This window comes from Lutra lutra, chromosome 10 (assembly GCF_902655055.1).
Source record: "Lutra lutra chromosome 10, mLutLut1.2, whole genome shotgun sequence".
Lineage (NCBI taxonomy): Eukaryota > Metazoa > Chordata > Mammalia > Carnivora > Mustelidae > Lutra > Lutra lutra.
Genome location: NC_062287.1, coordinates 70,811,422 through 70,832,587, shown reverse-complemented (window position 1 = coordinate 70,832,587; position 21,166 = coordinate 70,811,422). Strand labels below are relative to the sequence as shown.

At 38.2% G+C, this 21,166-nt stretch overlaps 1 protein-coding gene across 19 annotated transcripts in view; it reads left to right on the top strand.

Annotated features, from left to right (window-relative positions):
* The window catches only part of SOX6 (SRY-box transcription factor 6), a 637,684-nt gene that overhangs the window by 604,737 nt on the left and 11,781 nt on the right, over positions 1–21,166 (top strand). For 15 of the 19 annotated variants that reach the window (XM_047691366.1, XM_047691365.1, XM_047691370.1 and 12 more), the window contains 2 exons: positions 11,749–11,982; positions 14,780–14,996. In XM_047691366.1, the coding sequence (XP_047547322.1) occupies positions 11,749–11,982; positions 14,780–14,996 (451 nt within the window). The remainder of the gene's footprint in view (positions 1–11,748; positions 11,983–14,779; positions 14,997–21,166) is intronic. The other 4 variants (XM_047691360.1, XM_047691359.1, XM_047691374.1 and 1 more) reach the window with 1 other exon arrangement.

Below are 21,166 nucleotides of genomic sequence, written 5' to 3'. Positions count from 1 at the left end.
AATCCTAAGCAGGAAATGGGCTAATCTAAACATGGTTTGTGACACTTTAAGTAGAATAGAAAGGGGAGGGATTGATTAGTCATTAATGTCCAATTGGCTCCATATGGATGTTGCAATAATAAAGCCTTTTTTCAGAGCAGTAGCAGAGTTATTGAATTAGAGGTTTATGTTTCCTCAGAGCTGACCTTAGGGAATTCCCTTTTGGTTCTTCTTGTTGATCTTTTAAAGAGAATGGAGTTTCCAATAGGAAAAAGAACAGAAGCCTTACCCACGATAACACTTGCTCATAATCCTGCAACTCGGGAATGCATTAATTTAGCATCGTTTTAATTCCTGCTATAACTTCAGTCCTTCATGCTTTCTTTGCATGCTCTGGCCTCTTTGGTGAGGCCGTATTTCAGAGGTCAATTAGACAGTGGCATGGACTTCATAACTGGTAATGGGCTCCCTTAATGTTTGCTTAGCTGTGGCAGAGAAATGGCATCCTTACGGGGGGGAGTAATGTTCCAGCCCAGGAATGGTGGGCTTTAAAATTCAGGTATTTCAGATCACGGGACTGTGATTGGGGTAGTTTGGGTGTAAGGGGAAATGAACTATACTCCAAGTCAGAAGACCCAGGTTCTAGATCCGGCTCTGCCCCTTATGAGCAGCATACCGCCATCTGGGTATTCCAGAGGAAACTAAACGTAACCTCCTTGAGCCTTGGTTTTCTCCTCTATAAAGTGGGACCAATACATCTACCCCCCTACCAATTTCAAAGGATTGTAAAGAGGATTCAGATAATGTATTGACTGAAAGCACTTTGTAAATATTATGTAAAATTACTTAGCACGCATGGTAAGCCTGTCCTGGAAACTGACCTCCAGCCTAGTTTAGTGATATGCCTGTTTCCAAAATACTCAATGGAAGTTTTTCTTTATGTGTATACAATATCTATCTATCTATCTATCTATCTATCTTAGTTTATTCAGTGAATTTCTTGCTATAAAGTTCGAGAGTTGAAGTAAGGAAGGTATTTGTTTTTAATAGGATCAAAGAAGATAATTCTTTGTTAACTTATCTAGCTAATTTTATATAAAAGACCTAGAGAGCAAAACCATAGTCTTCCCCCCCGGCATCCCTTCTTAGAAGATGAACCCATCACTTCTTTAATGATTAAGATTCTTGCTCAGCCCTGGGATGTATTTTCTGGCCAAGTAAACCACTAGGATAGTCCAATTGTTTTGTGTTTTATTTTGTTCTGTTTTTGTAAGAAGAAATCAAATTTGAATTTTAAGCAGCCTTATAAGTTCACTTTCTGGCAGTAAGTGGTAATGAGAAGTTTGCAGAAGTTCCATAATCATAGAGACACAGCTGGCAGCCATTCCTACAGGACAGTGAATTAGGCTACTACAATAGTAAGATAGACTTGGTGGGATAAACATGGTGACATCTTTCCTAATTTTTCAAGCCCCCTTCTAAAATTCCTTCATCGTCTATATTTTTGTTTCTGATGCACTCATTATCATCATTTCTATTAACCCAAATAAGGGACTATTAACTGTATCATGTAACTCTTCCCAGAATCCCACAGGAGAAAATCAACTATTCTATTGATAGACTAAAGTAGCATAAAATACTATGATTGCCAAACAATCCAGTGGTATGTATTTATGTCTCTTTTTATTAAGAAGCTTTTTTGCCCTTCTTAATATATATTTTTTAATTTTCGTTTTATTTATTTATTTATTTATTTTGTAAATGAGACCAACTTTTTGAGTTCACAATGGCCTGAATATGCCATACACTCAGGTCCACAGGGAAAAAAAACCTTTCAAGAAAAGATCCCTTTTGTTTGGCTTTCTATTTTATTTTGGTTCTTTTGTTTTTGCTTTTTTTGTTTGTTTGTTTGTTTTAACTAAGAGTTAAAACAATTTCACTTTGAATAGTATCCTATTGTATCGCTATACCACAATTTGTCCATTCTCCAATTATTTTCAGTTTTGGTCATGATAAATAAAACCGCTATGATATTCTTACATAAATCTATTTCTGGACAAAGTTTTTATTTGTTTTGGGTAAGTACCTATGAGTGGAAATGCTGAGTCGTTGGTAAGTATATATTTTACTTTTTAAGAAACGGCCAAACTGTTTCCCAAAATGGCCACACCATTTTACACTTTCACCACCAATATATTAGAGTTCCAGTTGCTTCATATTCTTGCCAATGTGTACTGTTATAAGCCATTCTGGTGGGTGGGAAGTGGTATCTATTGTGGTTTTAATTTCTATTTTCCTGATGACTAATGATACGTAATACCTTTTTATGTGCTCATTGGCCATAACCATATATATGTATATATTACATTCTTAATAGCATCAGGAAATAAAACACTTGGGAATAAATTGAACCAAAATATTGTGTAAGACCTCTGCACTAAAAACAATACATTTGTCAGTTAAATTAAAGAAGACCTAAATAAATAGAGGAATACACCAGGTTCATCCTCTATTTTGTGACGTGTTCGTGTCTTTTGCCCATTTTTAAATTAGATTGTTTTTCGGGAGAAGTTCTTCATATGTTCTTTTTTTTTTTTTTTTCATATGTTCTTGATATCTTCAGGTTCTTGTCAGATATGTGTATTATGAGTATTTCTTCTCAGTCTGTGCTTTGACATTTCATTTTCTTTAACAACAACTTTTGAGGAACAGTCTTAATTTGATAAAGTTCAACTTATCATTTTTCTTGTATAGTTAGTACTTTACAGCCTATCTCTGAGAATCTTTGCTTACTCCAAGGTCACTAAAATGTTCCTCATGTGTTCATTGAGTTTTTGCTTCTGGTTTTGTTACGATTCATCTCAAATTAATGTGGGGGTAGTATGTGATAAGAGGTCAAGGTTTATTTTTTTCTACATATTTATTCCCTTGTTTTAGCATTATTTGTTGAAAAGACTACCACTTCCCATTTCAGCAGCTAAAGGCTTTATTGAAAATTGGCCAAAAATGTGAGGGTTTAATTCTGGACTCTCAAATTCTGTTCTAGTGGTGTATTTGTCTATGCTTATACCAATACCATGCTGTCTTTTTTACTCTAATTTTTTAAAATGTCACATTTTTACTCTAAGTCTTGAAATGAAGTACTTTGAATATTCCAACTTCTTCCAGTCTGTTTTGGCTGTTCTTACTGCTTTTATTTTTATATAAATTTTAAAATCAACATGTTAATTTCTGGAAAATTATCTTTTGGAGATTTTTTTTTTAATTGGGGTTGGGTTTATATATAGGTGGATTTGGAAAGAATTAACATCTTAACAATATGGACTCTTCTGGTCTATGAACATGGTGTGTATTCCTCTGTGTATTTAGGTCTTCTTTAAGTTAACTAACAAGTGTATTGTTAGTGCAGAGGTCTTGCACACAATTTATTCCCAAGTATTTTATTTTCTGATGCTATTATGAATGTAAACTTAAAAAAATATTTTCTAGTTATTTGCTGCTAGTATACAGGAATACAGTTGATTTCTGTATTTTTATATTATATATTGCAATATTGCTAAACTCACTAGTTTTAGTAATTATTTTGCAGATTCCTTAGGATTTTCTTTGTAAACAATTATCTGTCAATACAAATGACATTACTTATTCTTTTCCAATCTGTATGCTTTTTAGTTCTTTACCTGCAGAGGAGTGTTGATAAGCAATGATGAGAGTAGATATCCCCTGCCTTCTCCTTTCTTAGGAGAAAGCATTCAGTAGTTCACTAATAAGTACGATGTCCAACAGGTGTTTCTTAAATGCCCTTTACCAGATTGAGGAAGTTCTCTTCTATTACTAGTTTCCTAAGAGTTTTTAACTTGAGTGGGTATTGAATTTTGTTAAGACCATTTTCTGAATCTATTGTGATGATCATGTTTTTCCCCTTTGTTTTGTTATATAGTGAATTACATTGCCTGATTTCAGATGTTATATTACTTACATTCCTGAGATAAATCCTACGTAGTCATGATTTATTATCTATTTTACATATTGCTGGCTTCACTTCGCTAATATTTTATTAAGAATTTTTGCATTTGTGTTCAAATCTTTGTCAGGGTATAATGTCACCTCATAAAATAAATTTGGGGAATGTTCCTTCTATGTCTACTTTCCTAGTTTATATAGAATTACTTTACTCTTTCCTTAAATGTTTGAAAGAATTACCAGTGAAACCACTGGGACTGGACATTTCTTCATGAGAAGGTTGTTGGCTATAAATATAGTTTCTTTATTAGCTATAAGAGTATTTAGGTTTTCTATTTATTTTAGTGAGTGAATTTTAGTAGTTTGTGTCTTGTTCATTTTATTTAAGTTGTCAAGTCTATTGGAATTAAGTTATTCACAATAATTCTTTATTATCCTTTTTTTTTTTTTAAAGATTTTATTTATTTATTTGACAGAGAGAAATCACAAGTAAGCAGAGAGGCAGGCAGAGAGAGAGGAGGAAGCAGGCTCCCTGCTGAGCAGAAAGCCCTATGTGGGGCTCGAACCCAGGACCTGGGATCATGACCTGAGCCGAAGGCAGCCGCTTAACCCACTGAGCCACCCAGGCGCCCCCTTTATTATCCTTTTAATGCAAGTAGTATCTATAGTAGAATCGCTTCTCTCAAATATTGGTATTTTCATTTTCTCTCTTTGTTGATCAGTCTTATTAGGGGTTTATCAATTTTATTGAGCTTTTAAATTACTAACCCTTGGCTTTATAAATTGTCTTTATTGTGTCTGGTTTGCATTTCATTGATTTCAACTCTTTAACCATTCAGAAAATCTTCGATTTTGGTTGGATTAGTTAATTTATTCATATTTAATATGATTATTGAATTTGATGGACTTAAGTCTTATAATTTGCTATTTGTTTTCTGTTTGTTCCCTCAGTTTTTGTCCTTCTGTCTTTCCTTTCTTTCCTTTGAGTTAATTGAATCCTATTAGTATTAAGGTTTTATTTCTTTGGAGCAGTGCAAGGTTCACAGTAAAATTGAGGGGAAGGTACAGGGATTTCCCTTCCCCCAGATATGCATAGTCTTTCCCATTATCAGTATACCCCACAAGAGTGGTATTTTCAATGGGTAGACCTATTCTGACATATCATAATGACCCAAAATCTGTAGTTTATCTTAGTGTTTGCTCTGGGTATTGTATATTCTATGGTTTTGTACAAATGTAAAGTAACATATATCCATCATTATGCTATCATGCAGAGTATTTTCACTGCCCTAAAAATCCTCTGTGTCCTGTCTTGTCATCCCTTCTTCTCCAACACATGGCAACCACTGATTTTTATACTGTCCCCTTTTGAATCCTCTCTTAGTCTTCCATTTGAATTATTCTATTGGTATTTTAGCTATACCTCTTTATATTTTGTTTAGTTGTTGTTTCTAGTGATTTACTATAAATCCTTAATTGAGTCTTTTTTTTTTACCTTCTTATAGTTCAAATTATGCCACATTTCACAAAATAAACCAACCTTTAGCAATTTAATTCCATTTACTACCCTTATCCTTTGTGCTAATGTGCCATTGTTCTCACATATTTTACCTCTTCATGTGTTATAAATCCCACACTAGTGTTATATTTTATATTAAGTAGCGACTTGTCTTTTAAAAGCATTAAAAAATCAGGTGTTTATGGATGAAATACAGAGAAGAAAAAGGTTGCTTTTTTAAAGTCACCTATGTATCATTGTTGACGTTCTTCCTTTTTTCCTATATGTCTAAGTTTCTGTCAGATGTTCTTTCTCTTCATCTTGAATAATTTCCTTGAGTATCTCTTTTGGTATGGGTCTGCATGTAATGCATTTTTTTGGCTTTCATTTTTCTGAAAATGTATTTTTATATTTGTTTTTGGAGCATATACTCACCAGGTAAATCTTCGAACTGACTCATTTAATTTTAGCATTCTAAAGATGTTCTCTAGTCTTCTAGCCTTCATTGTTTTTTATGAATAATCAGCGATCATTTATATTATTGTTACCTTGTATGTAATATATCCTGTTTCTCTGGAACTTTACTTTTGTCTTTGGTAGTCTGCAGTTTGGCTAGTGTCCAGGTATGGTTTTCTTTGAGTTTTTTCTGCCTGCATTTATCTGAATGTCCTCAACCTGTAAGATGATCATTCTCACCAAGTTCCAGTAATTTTCAACCAGTGTTTCTTCAAGTATTTTTCAGTCATGATTCTCTCTTTTCTTTTTGGAACTTCAATTACACATATTTTAGGATACTTAATAGTATTCTACATATTGCTCAGTCTCTGTTTATGTTTTTAGTTTTTTAAAATTTTCTTTGTTTTCGAGACTGGATAGTTTCTTTTGATGTATTTTCAAGTTCACTGGTCTTTATCTGCACTCCAAACTTCTGAGAAATCCAATCAGTGAATTTTCATCTCAAATATACTTTTCAGTTCCAGAATTTCCATTTCTCTTTCTAATTTATTTCTCTGCCGAGTTTCCCCAATATGTCTATGTATTCAGTATGACAATCTTTTCTTTTAAGTTCTCAAACACGTTTATAATGGTTACTTTAAAGGTCTTGTTTGGTAATTACACTATGTGTGCCATAACACTTTCTCTTTCTGTTGAGGTTTTATTTGTTTGTTCTGTTTTGTTGTTGTTATCTCTAGGTCTTATTTTAGTGGTTGTTTGCACAACTTGTAGTTCTTTTTTTTTTTTTTTAAGATTTTATTTATTTATTTGACCGAAAGAGAGAGAGAGCACAAGAGGCAGAGAGGCAGGCAGAGAGAGAGGGGGAAGCAGGCTTCCCGTTGAACAGAGAGCTCGATGTGGGGCTCCATCCCAGGACCCTGAGATCATGACCTGAGCCGAAGGCAGACTCTTAACTGACTGAGCCACCCACAACTTGTAGTTTTTACTATATATTGTACATTGTAGATTATAAATAATAGATTTATTATCAGTTCATTAGTAATCATTGAGACCAGTCAGAGAGAATTTCTCACTTAGTTTCCATGTTGATGTCTCCTTTGAATATATTTGTTCAAGTCACTAACCTGCTTAAAAACTTTAAAGACTTCTTGGCTTGGCATTCAAGGTACTTAGCAATCTGTCCCCTACTTACATTTCTAATTTCATCTCTTAGCACTCCTCTATTTTTTTCTATAAGCCCAAGCATAGCCAGCTTCTTTTTATACCCTAAAATCCTATCAATCTTTTGTTATAACTCTGTACCTTTGTTCACACTAATTCTCCAGCCTAGAATACTTTAAAATTCATACCTGCCGGTATATTTTTCTTCTTCCTTTAAGATGCTGCTCAAGTACCAATGCATCTCTGAAGCTTCCTTGATAGTCATCTCTGTTCATTCCAACAACATCAATAGCTTCTCTTCTCTGCTTTCATAGTATTTTAAAATTACCTTTGTGGGCACTTACACTGTTTTGTAATTTTCTATTTATGAGTCCATTTCCCTCACTAAACCAAATCCCTCTTTTAAAAAAAGGCACATGTGTTATCATTCTTTGTATACCCAATCACAAGTTTGGGTCTATCTGAAATGTGTCAGAAGTGTTTGCTGAATTAGTGCATAAATAAGTGATTACTAGGCACATTATAGAATTAGCCAAATTTCTTCCTTAGGGAGAACTTTATATATATACACATACCAAACACTTACTCATTCACTAACATAACCCTTGGAATTTACCCAGGAAGGGGGCCTCTCTAGGATTAGTTCAGGATCATTGCCATAGTCTATGATGGTTACACTGGCCTTCTTTCCAACCCACCTGGAAAAACTCAACTTTCTGTCTTCTCGTTAAATCATTTAAATCACAGATTTCTAAGAAAGTCTTTGCCTTGGCAATTTCTATTTTCTCCCCCATGGACTGTCTTTCTTTGTCTAACTGAAAGTTTGCCTTTACCCAGACTATGATATGGGGAGACAAAGGATGAATTAATCAAACCAAGCCCCCTGGCAAAGCTGAAGGGAGCAGGAATTCCTGGAGTGCAGGGAATACTGCTTTCCCATGATGCCTAGTGTGGCGGTGTTGGCCTCCTGGCCTTCCTGTAACTGTCATTTAGGATTACTACTGCTTGTAACGAAAGACTCTTAGGTCAGTCTGAAAGCAGTAGTTTTTAGGTACAAAGCTTTGGGTCTAAGGTCCTTCAAACTGCTTTCTGTGAGGAACTATATTGTGAATAATGAACTCACAGATGAGTCCTCTGCTCTTAAAAGTAAAAGAGGTTGCTTCGTAGAATTGGGAGACATTCCCTAGGACAATTCTGGATTCTGACACAGAGCATTGGCTATTTTAGAATAAAGTACTTTTTTTTTTTTTTAACTTGGTGTTATTTTTAAAAATGAATGAAGCAGGATGAAGTCACACTAGAGATATAGATTTTAATTATAACAGAAGGTGGATTTTAGGCTTCAACTATTCAGACTAATAGCACACCTTTTGAAAACAATTCTGTGTTATTCTATAGAATTTTCCTTAGGTGTTTAAAAAGGCTTACATAATATACAATCTTCATTTTAAAACTTCTGAATTTATACACACTTATCCAGTCATATGTATTTCTGCTGCTGCAACAATAATTCCTTAACCATTTTGTTTCATGAAGCAAAGTTTAGGGAAGCTAAGGAACACTTTCTAAATATTCTTTTGGTTTAGTGCCTTCAATATGTCCTTAAAATTCTGACTCTGATCAGTGGTTTCAAACCTTGGCCTCCCTGGATAAGCCTCTCCTCAACTCTTGGTTTGCTGATATAACAGTCCTAGTTTAGGTCAGGATGTCCCCATTCATTTTCCACTTGACTTTCTTTGGAAGAGAGGAGAGGAGGCAAAAAAAAAAAAAAAAAAAAAAAAAAAAAATCACTTGGAGTGTTTCTATTTTCCATTTCCTAATTCACATTTTTACATTTTGTATTGTGCTTGAATTTCTAAATTTATGGGAACATTTGTTGTGAGTCCTATGTAATTAATTCACTGTCAGTGTCACATAGACCATATGTACTATGGGAGAAAGGGGCAAGGCCAATATAGGGTACTTGGTGGGGTGAGACCTGAGTCTGTCCCTTGGAAAGGGTAGAATTTAGTGGGATAGAAGATAGTAGGGAGGATATATTAAGACTGAGGTATGAATGAGAGAGAGAGATAGAACCTATGTAAGACATGTCTGGGAGAATCAGGGTCTAAAATTAGGGGCTAAAAATCCATCATGATTTCTATCAGTCCATAGAAGAGTAAAACCTCGCATCACAATGAAATACATCTTTTAAATGAATAAATAAATAGAAGTCGACTATTTGGTTTTGCTGGAGGTGGAGAGAAAGCTAGGACAGTAAAAGCAGATCTCAAATGTTAATCACCTGTGGCATAGTAGTTAACTTAGAATAATATTGAAATGTTTTTGCATCTGACATTCTCCACAAGCCGGTCTCCTTTTATGTGTATGCGTGCAAGTATATAAATTGCTGAATCCATGTCAGTTGTAAAGTAATGGCACTGAGGGCATCATAAATTACCGTGGTGATCCTCAGGAGAAGACACTGTCGTATCTGAATGAGTGTTTCACTTCCAGAGTAATGTATGCCTTCATCTGGCCCAGCAGTCAGCATATTGCCCTGTGTTGATGGATATTGTCAGCTGGAAGCTACACTACATTTCACTGCACAATAAACATGGCTGTCAAACCCATATAAAGTGAAATCAATTTATCCTGTATGGTCAGTGCATTTTAAATGAAATTAATGTACTGTGGGTATGGTGGCAAAAAGGTAGCAGATTAGTTATGCATCTCGGGGTCTGAGACTTTTCATGTAAGGGATCATTCTGTCTAGTAGGCCTAAAAGAAGGGATGTTTATAAAATATATTATTTTTGCATGGTTTTCAAATAGTGGCCCCTCTGCCCTCTTTCATGTTTAGAAAAGAATTGATAATATTAGCCAGTTGGGCCCTTTTATCCTGTCTTTTGTTTGCTATAAATGATGATCATATTTGTCAAATAATAGTGCACTTTAATGTTCTAATTTATTACTAGCTCTGACACAAACAAATTTCTACTTAATCAAGGTATCTAGAAATAGAGTAGAAGGGCCAGAGATTGATTGGGTCATGTTGTTCCTGTATAATCACTCCACTGAGCTGAAAGGCTTTACTTTTTCCAGAAAGTGGAAATGTTGGTTTTAATGTATATTTTGCTTCTAAACTTTTGGGAGTAGGCTTTCCTGTTTATGCAGCAGAAATCCTGGCTGACGCCATCAGTCCAACCACTTTACGTTTAGCTATAGAAGTTTCTCAATCTATTGGGGGGGGGGTTATTTAGTAGATGCCACATTGCAAAGCATACTTCGTGTGTCACGCTAGTAGGGTCCCTGAAAATGTTTCATTTATTCATTCATCTGTCCCATCATTTACTAATTTAACATAGTTTATAATTAAAACTCTGTATGCCAAGTGCTTTACTAGAATGTAGGGATACAGCAGGGAGTGAGAGCCAGTTCTTGCCATATACTCAAAGGGATTTCAATCTAGTATGTTAATAGCCGGAGTCACCTCTTCGGAAATGATAAAGTGTCAGAGATTTAGGTATAGTTACATAGGGAAACATGAAAGAACGACTCTTAAACAGCAGAAAAACATATCAGGACCCTTGAAATAAATGCCTTTTAGTCTACTAGTTTGCATAGAAGTTGAAAACCAATCTTTTACTTAATAAATATTTATTGAATATCTATTACATGGGAAATCCTGGGGATACAAGAATGAGTACAACATAAACACCAACTTTAGGGGTCTCATATTCCTGAGGATGGAGTGGAAAGATCAGAGAGAGATAGACCCATAAACAAGTAATTACTTTGGAGCATGTAGCATAAAAGAAAGAGGAATGAATGTAGCCCGGGGAACATCATTGCAAATGCTGTTCCTTTGGCCTGAATTACCCTTCCCATCTGTCTTTACAGCCCTCCTCTATTCATGTGCTGATCTTTATTCATCCTCCACAACACAGCTTAGACATCGCCTCTGCTGACTCTCTTGTCTGATGCCCTCTTGGCACCCTGTTCACTTCAATATTGTAGCACTGATCGTACACCCTGTGATAATTGCCTGGGGTCTGTAGTCCCTCTGTTCTGTGTGCTCCCTAAAAGCAGAGTCTGTTTTATTTGCCTTTGCCTCCCTAAGCCCTGGCATAATGCCTAACTCATAGTAATTGCTCAGTTAATATTTTGTATCGAATTAATTAATTCGTGAAACACACCACATTTGGAACAGGCCTTGAAGGATGAGTGGGACTTGTTGGCATTTCATGAAGAATGAGGAGAAGGGGCTTCCGGGCACTGAGAGGAGCAAGGGACAAGGCGTAGTACTGCGTGAAAGAATCCTATTTGAGGTAAAGAGATAGTCTGAAGTGCGGCAATTTTTGGCAAATGAGGCTAAAATGATAGGTGGGAGCCTGCTTTTGAAGGGAGGACTCGCAGCAGGAAAGGTTAATAAAATACTGCCAGTCGATGCCAAACCAACCCCCGCAACTGACCGTAGCAAGAATGTACAAGGTGTATAAAACATGCAGAATTAATTCTTCCCTGTGTGTCTTTGAAGCCTCCATCAGAAGGGCCTGTAGAATCGTCATTTGAAACCATCTTCTCCCAAGAGGTCACTTAAAGAGCAGAGAAGGGCCTAGGGAAACTGGCCGAAGCAGGCACAAGCTGTGTTACGTTACTCAGATAATAATGCTTTGCACCTGTCTTGTTCTTCCTGCCTTGACATTACAGGAAGCAAAGCAATGAATGGCTCTGCAGCTAAACTACAGCAGTATTATTGTTGGCCAACAGGAGGCGCCACTGTGGCTGAAGCACGAGTCTACAGGGATGCCCGCAGCAGGGCCAGCAGCGAGCCACACATCAAGCGACCAATGAATGCTTTCATGGTTTGGGCGAAGGATGAGAGGAGGAAAATCCTTCAGGCCTTCCCCGACATGCATAACTCCAACATTAGCAAAATCTTAGGTGAGTGCAGTCTCTGATGCTGACCTTCTACCCGCCTTCCCCTGAGCCCCGAGAGTGGTAAACAGGGGCGTCCCCTGAGCCCTGAGGGAGACTGTGGTTTGCAGACGTTGGATGTAGCTCAGCGGGCTGCCTCGGGAGTCTTGGTTATCATCTCTGGGTCCCCCATCCTGGCATTTAGGTTTAAGGGTTACAGGTCCCCGGGTGCTGGGGAAGGACTGACTAAAAACTTACTGCAGAGACAAAATTATTTACAGTCTGTTATATACTGTGAATTTGGCAACTCAGAGAGGTCACCGCTAAACAGGAACCATGGAGACAAGCTCGATCTCCTCTTATTCGGCCTTCTTCAATCCCTAAGTTGCTACGTAACCTCAGAAAGGGGCACAGATACTACAGTTTTCTGCTTCAGTGTTCTTGGGTTCTCACCAGGAACTGGGGTGAGCCCCCAAATCGTGTGCAATTCCTGGAGTGTTGAACAGGGCCTCGAATGATCACTTTAAAACTCATAGAATGAAACTGCATATACTTTAATAAGATATGACTAGTTCAGATTTTAGAGCAGAGACTTGAATGCACAGACCACAGGGCAGAGGCCCATTTTGTGGTCAGTTGCCAGAGTGATTCTCCTACTTCTCGGGATTAAACCAAAGCCTCATTCTCTGAGCATAAAGCTTGCCTGGTGCAGATGATACAGTTTGGAATTCTTGTGTTCAACATATTGAACATATTTTATTCAACATGTAGCATTACCGTCAACATGTTTCCTCTGTAAAAAGAAAAAACACAGAAGGCACTGTTCTATTTAAGCTGTCACGATGTGACAAAATCTCAAAAGAAGCCATTTAAAAAGCTGAAAAACATTAGAGACTTAAACTGTGGTTTTCGTTTTTTAAATGTTTTGTTCAAAAGCAATAAATATTTAACCTTAGTAAATATCGGTGATCTGGACATACACAAATACACATGTTCTGTCACTGTATAAATAATTTAACTTGATTCTGAGACATGGGGAAGCAGTAACCTCTAAGAAAATTTAAAACATACATAAGATCAAATGGTGGTGAAATGTTAAGAAAAAATAAGTTGTTCCCTTTTGATTTTTGAATTTAAAGATGGATACTAAATGTCATCCCAATTAAACGGGGTGTTATTTTTAGAGATTCTGAGATATGCTCTGGGATAGTGTTATTCCTTTTCAACTTAAGTACCTTTCAAACCAAAAAGCTCCTCATAGATATATTAAATTTTTATTCTAGTTAATAGACATTTAAAAGAAAATCAGTGTTCCTCTGTCCTTGAAATTTGATACTTAACTTTGAAATTTTCTTTTTTCCCCTTTTTTTGGCCATTTTAATAGCAGCATGAGTAGACTCTCAGATGGGCACAGAACCTCTCTGTTTCCATTTTGGCAGCTGTGGGGAATCTATATTATTGGTGTGCGTTCTGTGAAAAAACTTATTAGGAATATAGTAAGTGTATTCATGAAAATATACACTTTAAAGCACAAGTATTTCAAGAGCACCAAGAATCCTCTGTTAAACGGGGCTTTAAGCTACTGGGAGTCAGCAGAACCCAGAGAAGCCGATCTGCATAGACTGTCTACACAACTTTTGCACAACAATCAGGAAAGAACAGGGATGGATGTGCTATTAAAGCAGACCAGGATATTGCTGGCTACAGAGAATATTTGCACAACTTTCCATTTGTTTATGTATGAAAAATCTCCACTGAAGAATAGCTAACATCCAGTCAGCACAGCTGTTACCGCTTTATTCACCAGCGAGACACAAAAATGCAATTTGATACATGTAAAAAAGCACATCCCTTCTTCGTCAAGTGTTTAGATAATTCCTTATAAACAATATTAGAGAAGTGAATACTTTTCCTTCTTCCTCTATAAACCACATTAAAAATTTTTGTGCTGTCACTGGTACAGGTTTAAATGAACGTTTATAGTACTTGAAAATGGTGTATATAATTCCAACTGTAGCTTCCGGCTCGAAAGCTAGAACTTCTTAGTAGGGTTTAGGCTTTTTAATTACCCTGGGGCCAGGGGAGACGGTGTGCACAGGGGTCTTTTATATACGGAAGGATAGCCGCATCTACTGACATCTTATCACAGAGTAGCCTCCCTAAAGCTGCTTGGACAAGGGTGGGAGATGTTTGAATCTCTGCAACCAGGAGAGCTTTTCCTGAGAATCCCATCAGCCTTGAGAGTCCCCGTTGGAAGTGTAGGTTTTTCACCCCTTGAGAGAGAGAGACAGATAGATAACTGGGGAAGGGCCTTGGCACAGGAGGTGATCTATAAGCAGCAGAGATGTGTTTTAAAATGATACATCTTGGGGCGCCTGGGTGGCTCAGTGGGTTAAGCCGCTGCCTTCGGCTCGGGTCATGATCTCAGGGTCCTGGGATCGAGTCCCGCATCGGGCTCTCTGCTCAGCGGGGAGCCTGCTTCCCTCTCTCTCTCTCTCTCTCTCTCTCTCTGCCTGCCTCTCCGTCTACTTGTGATCTCTCTCTGTCAAATAAATAAAATCTTTAAAAAAAATAAAATAAAATGATACATCTTTTGTAGCACCAGCTTTAAGTTATCAACAGAAATAATGTAATAAATGTATCACATGCGAAATTATCCTTTGCTTTTTGCGTCTGTGAAAGACTACTTGGGAGGCTCCGTGGTGTGTGATGGCAGGGGCTACACAGAGCGCCCGCGAGCGAAGCCGTGGGAAGGCGTATACGGTATTCGCCACCAACATGGGGCCCTGACCACTCGGGTACTGAAGGCTATTTTTATGTTTAGGGTCTCGCTGGAAATCCATGTCCAACCAAGAGAAGCAACCTTATTATGAAGAGCAGGCCCGGCTAAGCAAGATCCACTTAGAGAAGTACCCGAACTATAAATACAAACCTCGACCGAAACGCACCTGCATTGTTGATGGCAAAAAGCTCCGAATTGGGGAGTACAAGCAGCTGATGAGGTCTCGGAGGCAGGAGATGAGGCAGTTCTTTACCGTGGGGTGAGTGTTCCCGAACGTGGCCACCTGGGCTTTCCCTTCCCGGTAGGAAACCGCGGGCTGGCTACCGGCAGTGTGGTTGGGAAGGAGATCAGGGAAGGGAGGAGGTCGAGACCGACCCAGGGGCTTGGCTGTGGTGATCTTTGCAGGGTTACACACATACACACACACACAGAGTCTCGCAGCCTGGCTCCTGCTCAACAGCTCAAAACAAACCTGGTCGCCCTCTCCTAGTCTCCCAGACTAATCTAAGATGTTCCGTGCCCACACACAAAGTTGCTGGTAGTTTATTTAAGCAGACATGCAGGGAGAAAGAATAAAAACTAACTTAAGAAATCCCCAGAAGCTTTCCAGCTTCTCTGGGTGGTGCTTCTGATTCTAATCACAATAGTCTGCTTTTGTTGTGGGATCTACCACAAGATAATTGGCCTTGACATTGGTTAGAGGACCTCATTTTTGGCCTAAGATCCAGAACTCCTGTTGCAGTAAATTATTCTGTGGTGGAAGCAATAACAATGTGGATTTTCTTGCTTAAATCAGAAACTAGACATGTTTTTGATATCTTCAAGTCTGATTTCATGTCATTTTGTTTAAAAATTAGGTAATAGATTTCTGGTATAAATTTCGACTTGGCTGACTGGCTGTCTGCATTGAAAAGAGGCCCCTTGTAACCACAGCAGTTGGGATAAGTGGGGGTGCAGATGCCTGTCGGTTCCAGCAGGCCCAGGCAGAGAAGCCCAGGGGGTTGACAAACCAGAGGACCTTTCTGGAGGCCCTGGCCTGAGGCAGCTGCAATCCGATTGGGGAGATGCTTGGGATAGGCCTGAAGAGAGAGCAGTGAGTGAAAAGGCATCTGGATTTGCTGTTAACCGGGGAAGCACCGAGGGGCTATTATATGGTAGGAGAACGGGACAGCTGCCCCTGCAGGTGAGGAAAACATGTACCTTAGAGCAAAAGTAAAGAGCTGTTTATTTTTAAGGACACTAAAAAAAAAAAAAAAAAAAATCCACAAAATAAAAAGTTGGTTTCAGAAGCCTATGTTTAGAAGCATAAAATTAATTTGGAATAGTAAATAGAATAAGAAAAAGAAAGGCCAATGAAAGCAGTCTGCGTCATGAATCTGTGCCCTACCCTAGAGAGTTCTGCGGAGGAGCGTGGGCTCCAGAGCTTGACTACTCAGGTTCAAGCACTGCGCCACCCACCTGGGCAAGTTACTGAGCTTCTCTGAGCCTCTCTTTCCTCGTGTACGAGATGAAATAAATAACAGTACCTGTCTCGTACAATGGTTGAGAGCATTCAGTGAGGCATTGCTTTTCGAAGTACTTTCAAAGCGCTTAGTACATGATCAATAAAGGTGAGTTTTTATCCTTATCCTTAGTATTAAATATGGATTTGCTATCACAATAAAACTATATTTTAGGTTATACCAGATAGTCAGTGGGTTTCTTTACACCGTGGCAGAACTATTTCGAGGTAAAGGGAGGCTTAAGTCACTTTGTTATTTGAGAATCCTACTCTATGAACAGAGGAAGCCGTGCCAAACTAGGTTTATCAAATTCTTCTGTCTTATAAATGTTTGCATTTTTAAAAATAATGCTTTTAACACCAAAAGTACAATGCAGTATCAGAAGGCTATTTGCTGGCGATTTAGATGATTTATGAAAAATACCGATTCATAGTGCCCTTTGAGAAGCATAGTCACATGAAACAAAATACACACTTATTTTAACTGGGTGATGATGTCTTCTTTTAATCCTGTCTCTGAGACTGTATATAATCTCCTTTGAGCAGAGAACCAGAGTTTAAGTTTGAGATCCTTTGTGATTCCCCCTCTTTCTTCATGCCGTGTCTCTGTGTACCTAACCATACACAATGGGTCTCTTTTGCCATAGTCTGGAAGGCTGTCAGAAGTACCATTTTAGTTCCCTGATACTTATTTGAAAATATGAGATGCAGTAGTTCTATTTGACTTATTTCCCCTTACCTGAGGGTACATGGATCAAAATACCCAACACATGACAACCCATGTCAAATTTTTAAAACATTAAAACAACTCAACATCTACCATTTATTGTCTACTATATCCTGTACGCTAGACATTTTAGATCTACAAGTCACGTAATCCTCCAAATAAGATAAAGAAATCAAGGTCCCGTGGCTGCCAAAAAGTGAGAAAGGATCAAGGTTTAAATCCAGGTTTCTGCCTCCATCATGCCTAACAACTGAGGAGGTGTGCTTACCACAGCTGCCTCAAAATATGCCTCATCGCCCCGTTCTGGCACACTTAAGAGCACAGCTGTGCTAACTTGGAAAAGGGCTCCCAGGACCTTTGGTTGTGGTACGTGATGGCATTAAAGCAGCTTTGACCTTTAGAGACAAAGGATCCTGTTCCTGGTAACGTAGGGGATCCTTCATAGAAGGGTCATTTTGGACTGTGGAGGGGGGCTACAGAGATGTAGGCAATGACCAGAATGTCTTGTTCTTTAATTTTCAATGCTGAGTATTTCCTTCTGCACAGCTTTGGTAATATTTGCAACCCAAAGCCAGGTATTATTTCTACTTAAGGATTCGTATTCTCTTTTAAATAGTTGTGTTTGATAGATTATTAACTCCCTGAGGTTCATCTTTGGAAATTCATCTTCATTAGATGTGAGGTTATTACAAGAGGGAAAAGAAACAAGAAATTCAAAGATTGCTATTGACTTCTTGAGGGAATGGGGGTGAGATCAATTTTTATAGCGTTTTGAAAAGACATGCATAACTTTCGAGCCAATAAAATTACATATATTGCTCAGCATTGTCGTGCATTTTACTGACAATACAACTAAAAGTTCATTGAGCTAGATTTTTTTTCACTCGGCTATTATGAAATAAATTTACCAATAATATGAAGATGGAATAACATTAGCTCTTACCTTAGACTTAACCCCTTTGATCAACAGGTTAAGTATTAGAACTTTTAATAATTTCAATGAGTACTATTAATGTAGAAATAATATTCATTAGGGCACATGTAACTACATCATTGTCTTTTCCTAAAGAATTCCGGCCCAATGTACTTCCACTTATTTGAAGTTTATTCAATAACTTACCTGTGAACGCATAGAGGATTATGCAGGTACTATAAAATATCAAATCTTTGGCTACTTTTTGAATAATAATAATAGTAAATTATTGAATAGTTACTTTATACTATATACTGTGATAAGTGATTTATATAGATCTTTGCAAATACAACCAATTTACAAGATAAGCAGTATCATCCTCACTATGGGGTTGAAAAACACAGGGTTCAGTGATGTTAAATAATTTGTCCAAGGCCACACAGTTAGTAAATTGTAGAGCTGAGGTTAAACCAGGCTTACATGAAGGCAAGCCATTGACCTTTCCACCCTACACACGTCCCTCACTTAGAGCCTACAAACTCCTTAGAGGTTATGTAGTGCAGTGCTTGTGGACACCAATTCTGGAACCAGACTGTTCTGTCTCAAATACCAGATCTGCTTCTTCCTAGGTTCAGCAACTAATACACAACAATCGTTATTCCTCTGAAGTCTCCACTTGCCCTTGGGAAACTTATTCAAACTCTCTGCCCTTCAGTTTCCTCATAAATAGAATGGAGAGCTGACCATAATACCTACCACATGGGGCCCTTCTGAAGATTGAATAGCTTGATCTATCTAAAGTGCTAAAAAAACATCTGGCACATAGGAAGCCCTGAATCAGAGCAAATATTATTATTCTAGAAAAATAATGCTACATGGCATCTATGTATTTCATATTATAAAAGAATTATATTCTAGTGCCTTATGCTAGAAGGGATTTGAACATTTGCCATTTTGATCTTAATCTGAAAGAGGTTGAATCAAACCTGTGACGTACTTATAAATATAATTGATTAGCATAGGCTAGCTGTACAATTTTCAGTATTGTCCTCATATAGAGAAAGCCAGATTAGGGTTTCTAACAGGCAATATAAAAAGATTGTTATTCTTTCCACTTCTTACTGCAGTATTAACTACAGAGATGTACGACGTGTAGGCTTATCTCCTAATGAAACGGACTTCATTGTCTTCATTTGTAGAGGCTGTAAAGGTCTGAAAGAACAGCAAACAAGGGGGATTTGCCAAATTAATACATGGGGGTTTTTTGCAATTGGTGAAGCTAGACGATATTCCAGGAACATTCCTGTGATTTGGAAGCCACGCAATAATGCTGAGCTCTATCGGGGTTGGCTTTACCCTTTGCTGGGGCTGGGAGGAGGGGTACTCAGCCATCTCTGCTCATTTCCGCCGCATCCGTATACCTTCACAAACATCTACAACTTTTGTTTTGGTGTGCGCATGCGTTATTTGTAAAGCCCAATACTTGCCAGCTATTCCTGTTTGTGAAACCTGCGGTGTTTGAATTTTGACTTTGCAATTGATCTGTAAAGGAAGGAAAAATGCTTTTCAGGAAAGTAATTTCCGATAGACAAAGCTTGAGCCTGCTGGCTGGATTTTCCATTTTGTTAATTGATTGGTCCGTCAATTGGTAAGGACTTATTTGAAACCAGTGAGGTGCCCAGCACTGTACTAAATTAATATAGGACATGAGGCATTAATTCTGTACACAATGAGCTTTCAGAGAGTGTTCTAGTCAGAGAAACCAGATGCATACATAAACATATTAGCAAATAACAGTTTGCTATACATACATGTACACAGAGAGAAGAGAGACTACACCGCATAGTGCTGCACTTAATCTGTAGTGAAGTACTAATTCTGATTTTGTAGGTGAGAGCAAGCAAAGCTCAGGGGAGGAGAGCTTGCTATGCACTAGGGCTAACCATAGGTCATCCTGGAGGAAGGGGTCTTGAGGTTTAAGTAGGGTCAGGCTGGTGGATGTGGAGGTCAAGATTCCTATTTTAGCAGGAAGAAGAGCCAGGAACACATGGAGGGAAATGCAGAAATGTTCAATAGTTTAAAAATGAAGCTAACCTAGAGGTTAGTCCTGGCAGTAAAGAAAAGTAAGAGAGGTAGGGCGGAACAATATTTTGGAAACCCTTGAAAGCAATGATTTGGCAACTATAATTAGCCACGCTCACTTGATTTTTCGGTCTTTTATTATGCTGGTAACAACAATGGGAAAGCAAGGCCAGCATGATTGTTAGCTTATGATTTTGTGTCCACAGAATCAGCGGTAACTTAGAAGTGGCCTCAGAAGTCATATACTTCAAGTCGCCAACCGCTGTAGGAGCCTCACTGACTTCTGCTTGGACTACTCTAGGGCTAGAGAGCTTACCACTTCCCAAGGGAGCTAGTTTCTCTGTGGGCATGTCCTAATGCTAGAAAGTTCTTTTCACTGAGTGGCGATCTACCTTTCTGCTACTTGGTTGGTTAATTCTAATCCTCTTCTTTGGCCCCTTTTCTAGAGCAAGTCTCTTCCTTCTTTATAAAGACATTCAAGCATTTAAAGATGGTTATAGTCACATTCCTTCTCCACTATCTTCCCTTGCATATGTCTAGTCTCATTAAGTCTTTTCTTCTCTCAGATAGGTTACCCAGCTTTTTTATTTGTCCCCCTCCATTCACTAGTTCGTTCATTCATTTGTTCATTCATTCATTCATTGCATGTATGCAGTATGAAATGTGCCTCCTGTGTTCCAGGCATTGTCTAAGTTCTAGAGCTATATCAGTGAAAATGCCTGTCCTCATAAAGCTTATATTCCAGTGGGGGAAGTCAGGCAATCAATCAACAATGAATAAATAAATATCAAATAGTAAGTGCCTTAGAATAAAGTCAAGTAGGGAAAGTGTAGGGAGTGTCAGAGGATGGAGTGCAATTTTAAGAAGAGCGGCTACAGAAGCTCACTGAGCAGCTCCCACTTGAGCAGCTCAGGCCTGCAGAGTGAGGGAGCAAGCTGTGTGGTCTCTGGGAGAAGAATCAGGCAGGGAGAGCAGCCACTGTAGAGGTCTGGAGAGAAGCTTGCAACTGGCATGTTCAAGAACTAACGAGGCTAGAGTAGTAGGAGAAGAGTGGGTAGGTGGGAAGAGGCAGAGATGTCAGAGAGATAATAGGGAGTCAAACTGTGAAAGGACCTTTGGCCTTTGTGAAGACTTGAAATCTGACCATGAGTGAGATGGAAAGGCACGGAAGGGTCATGAGCAGAAGAGTATTACGATCTGATTTAG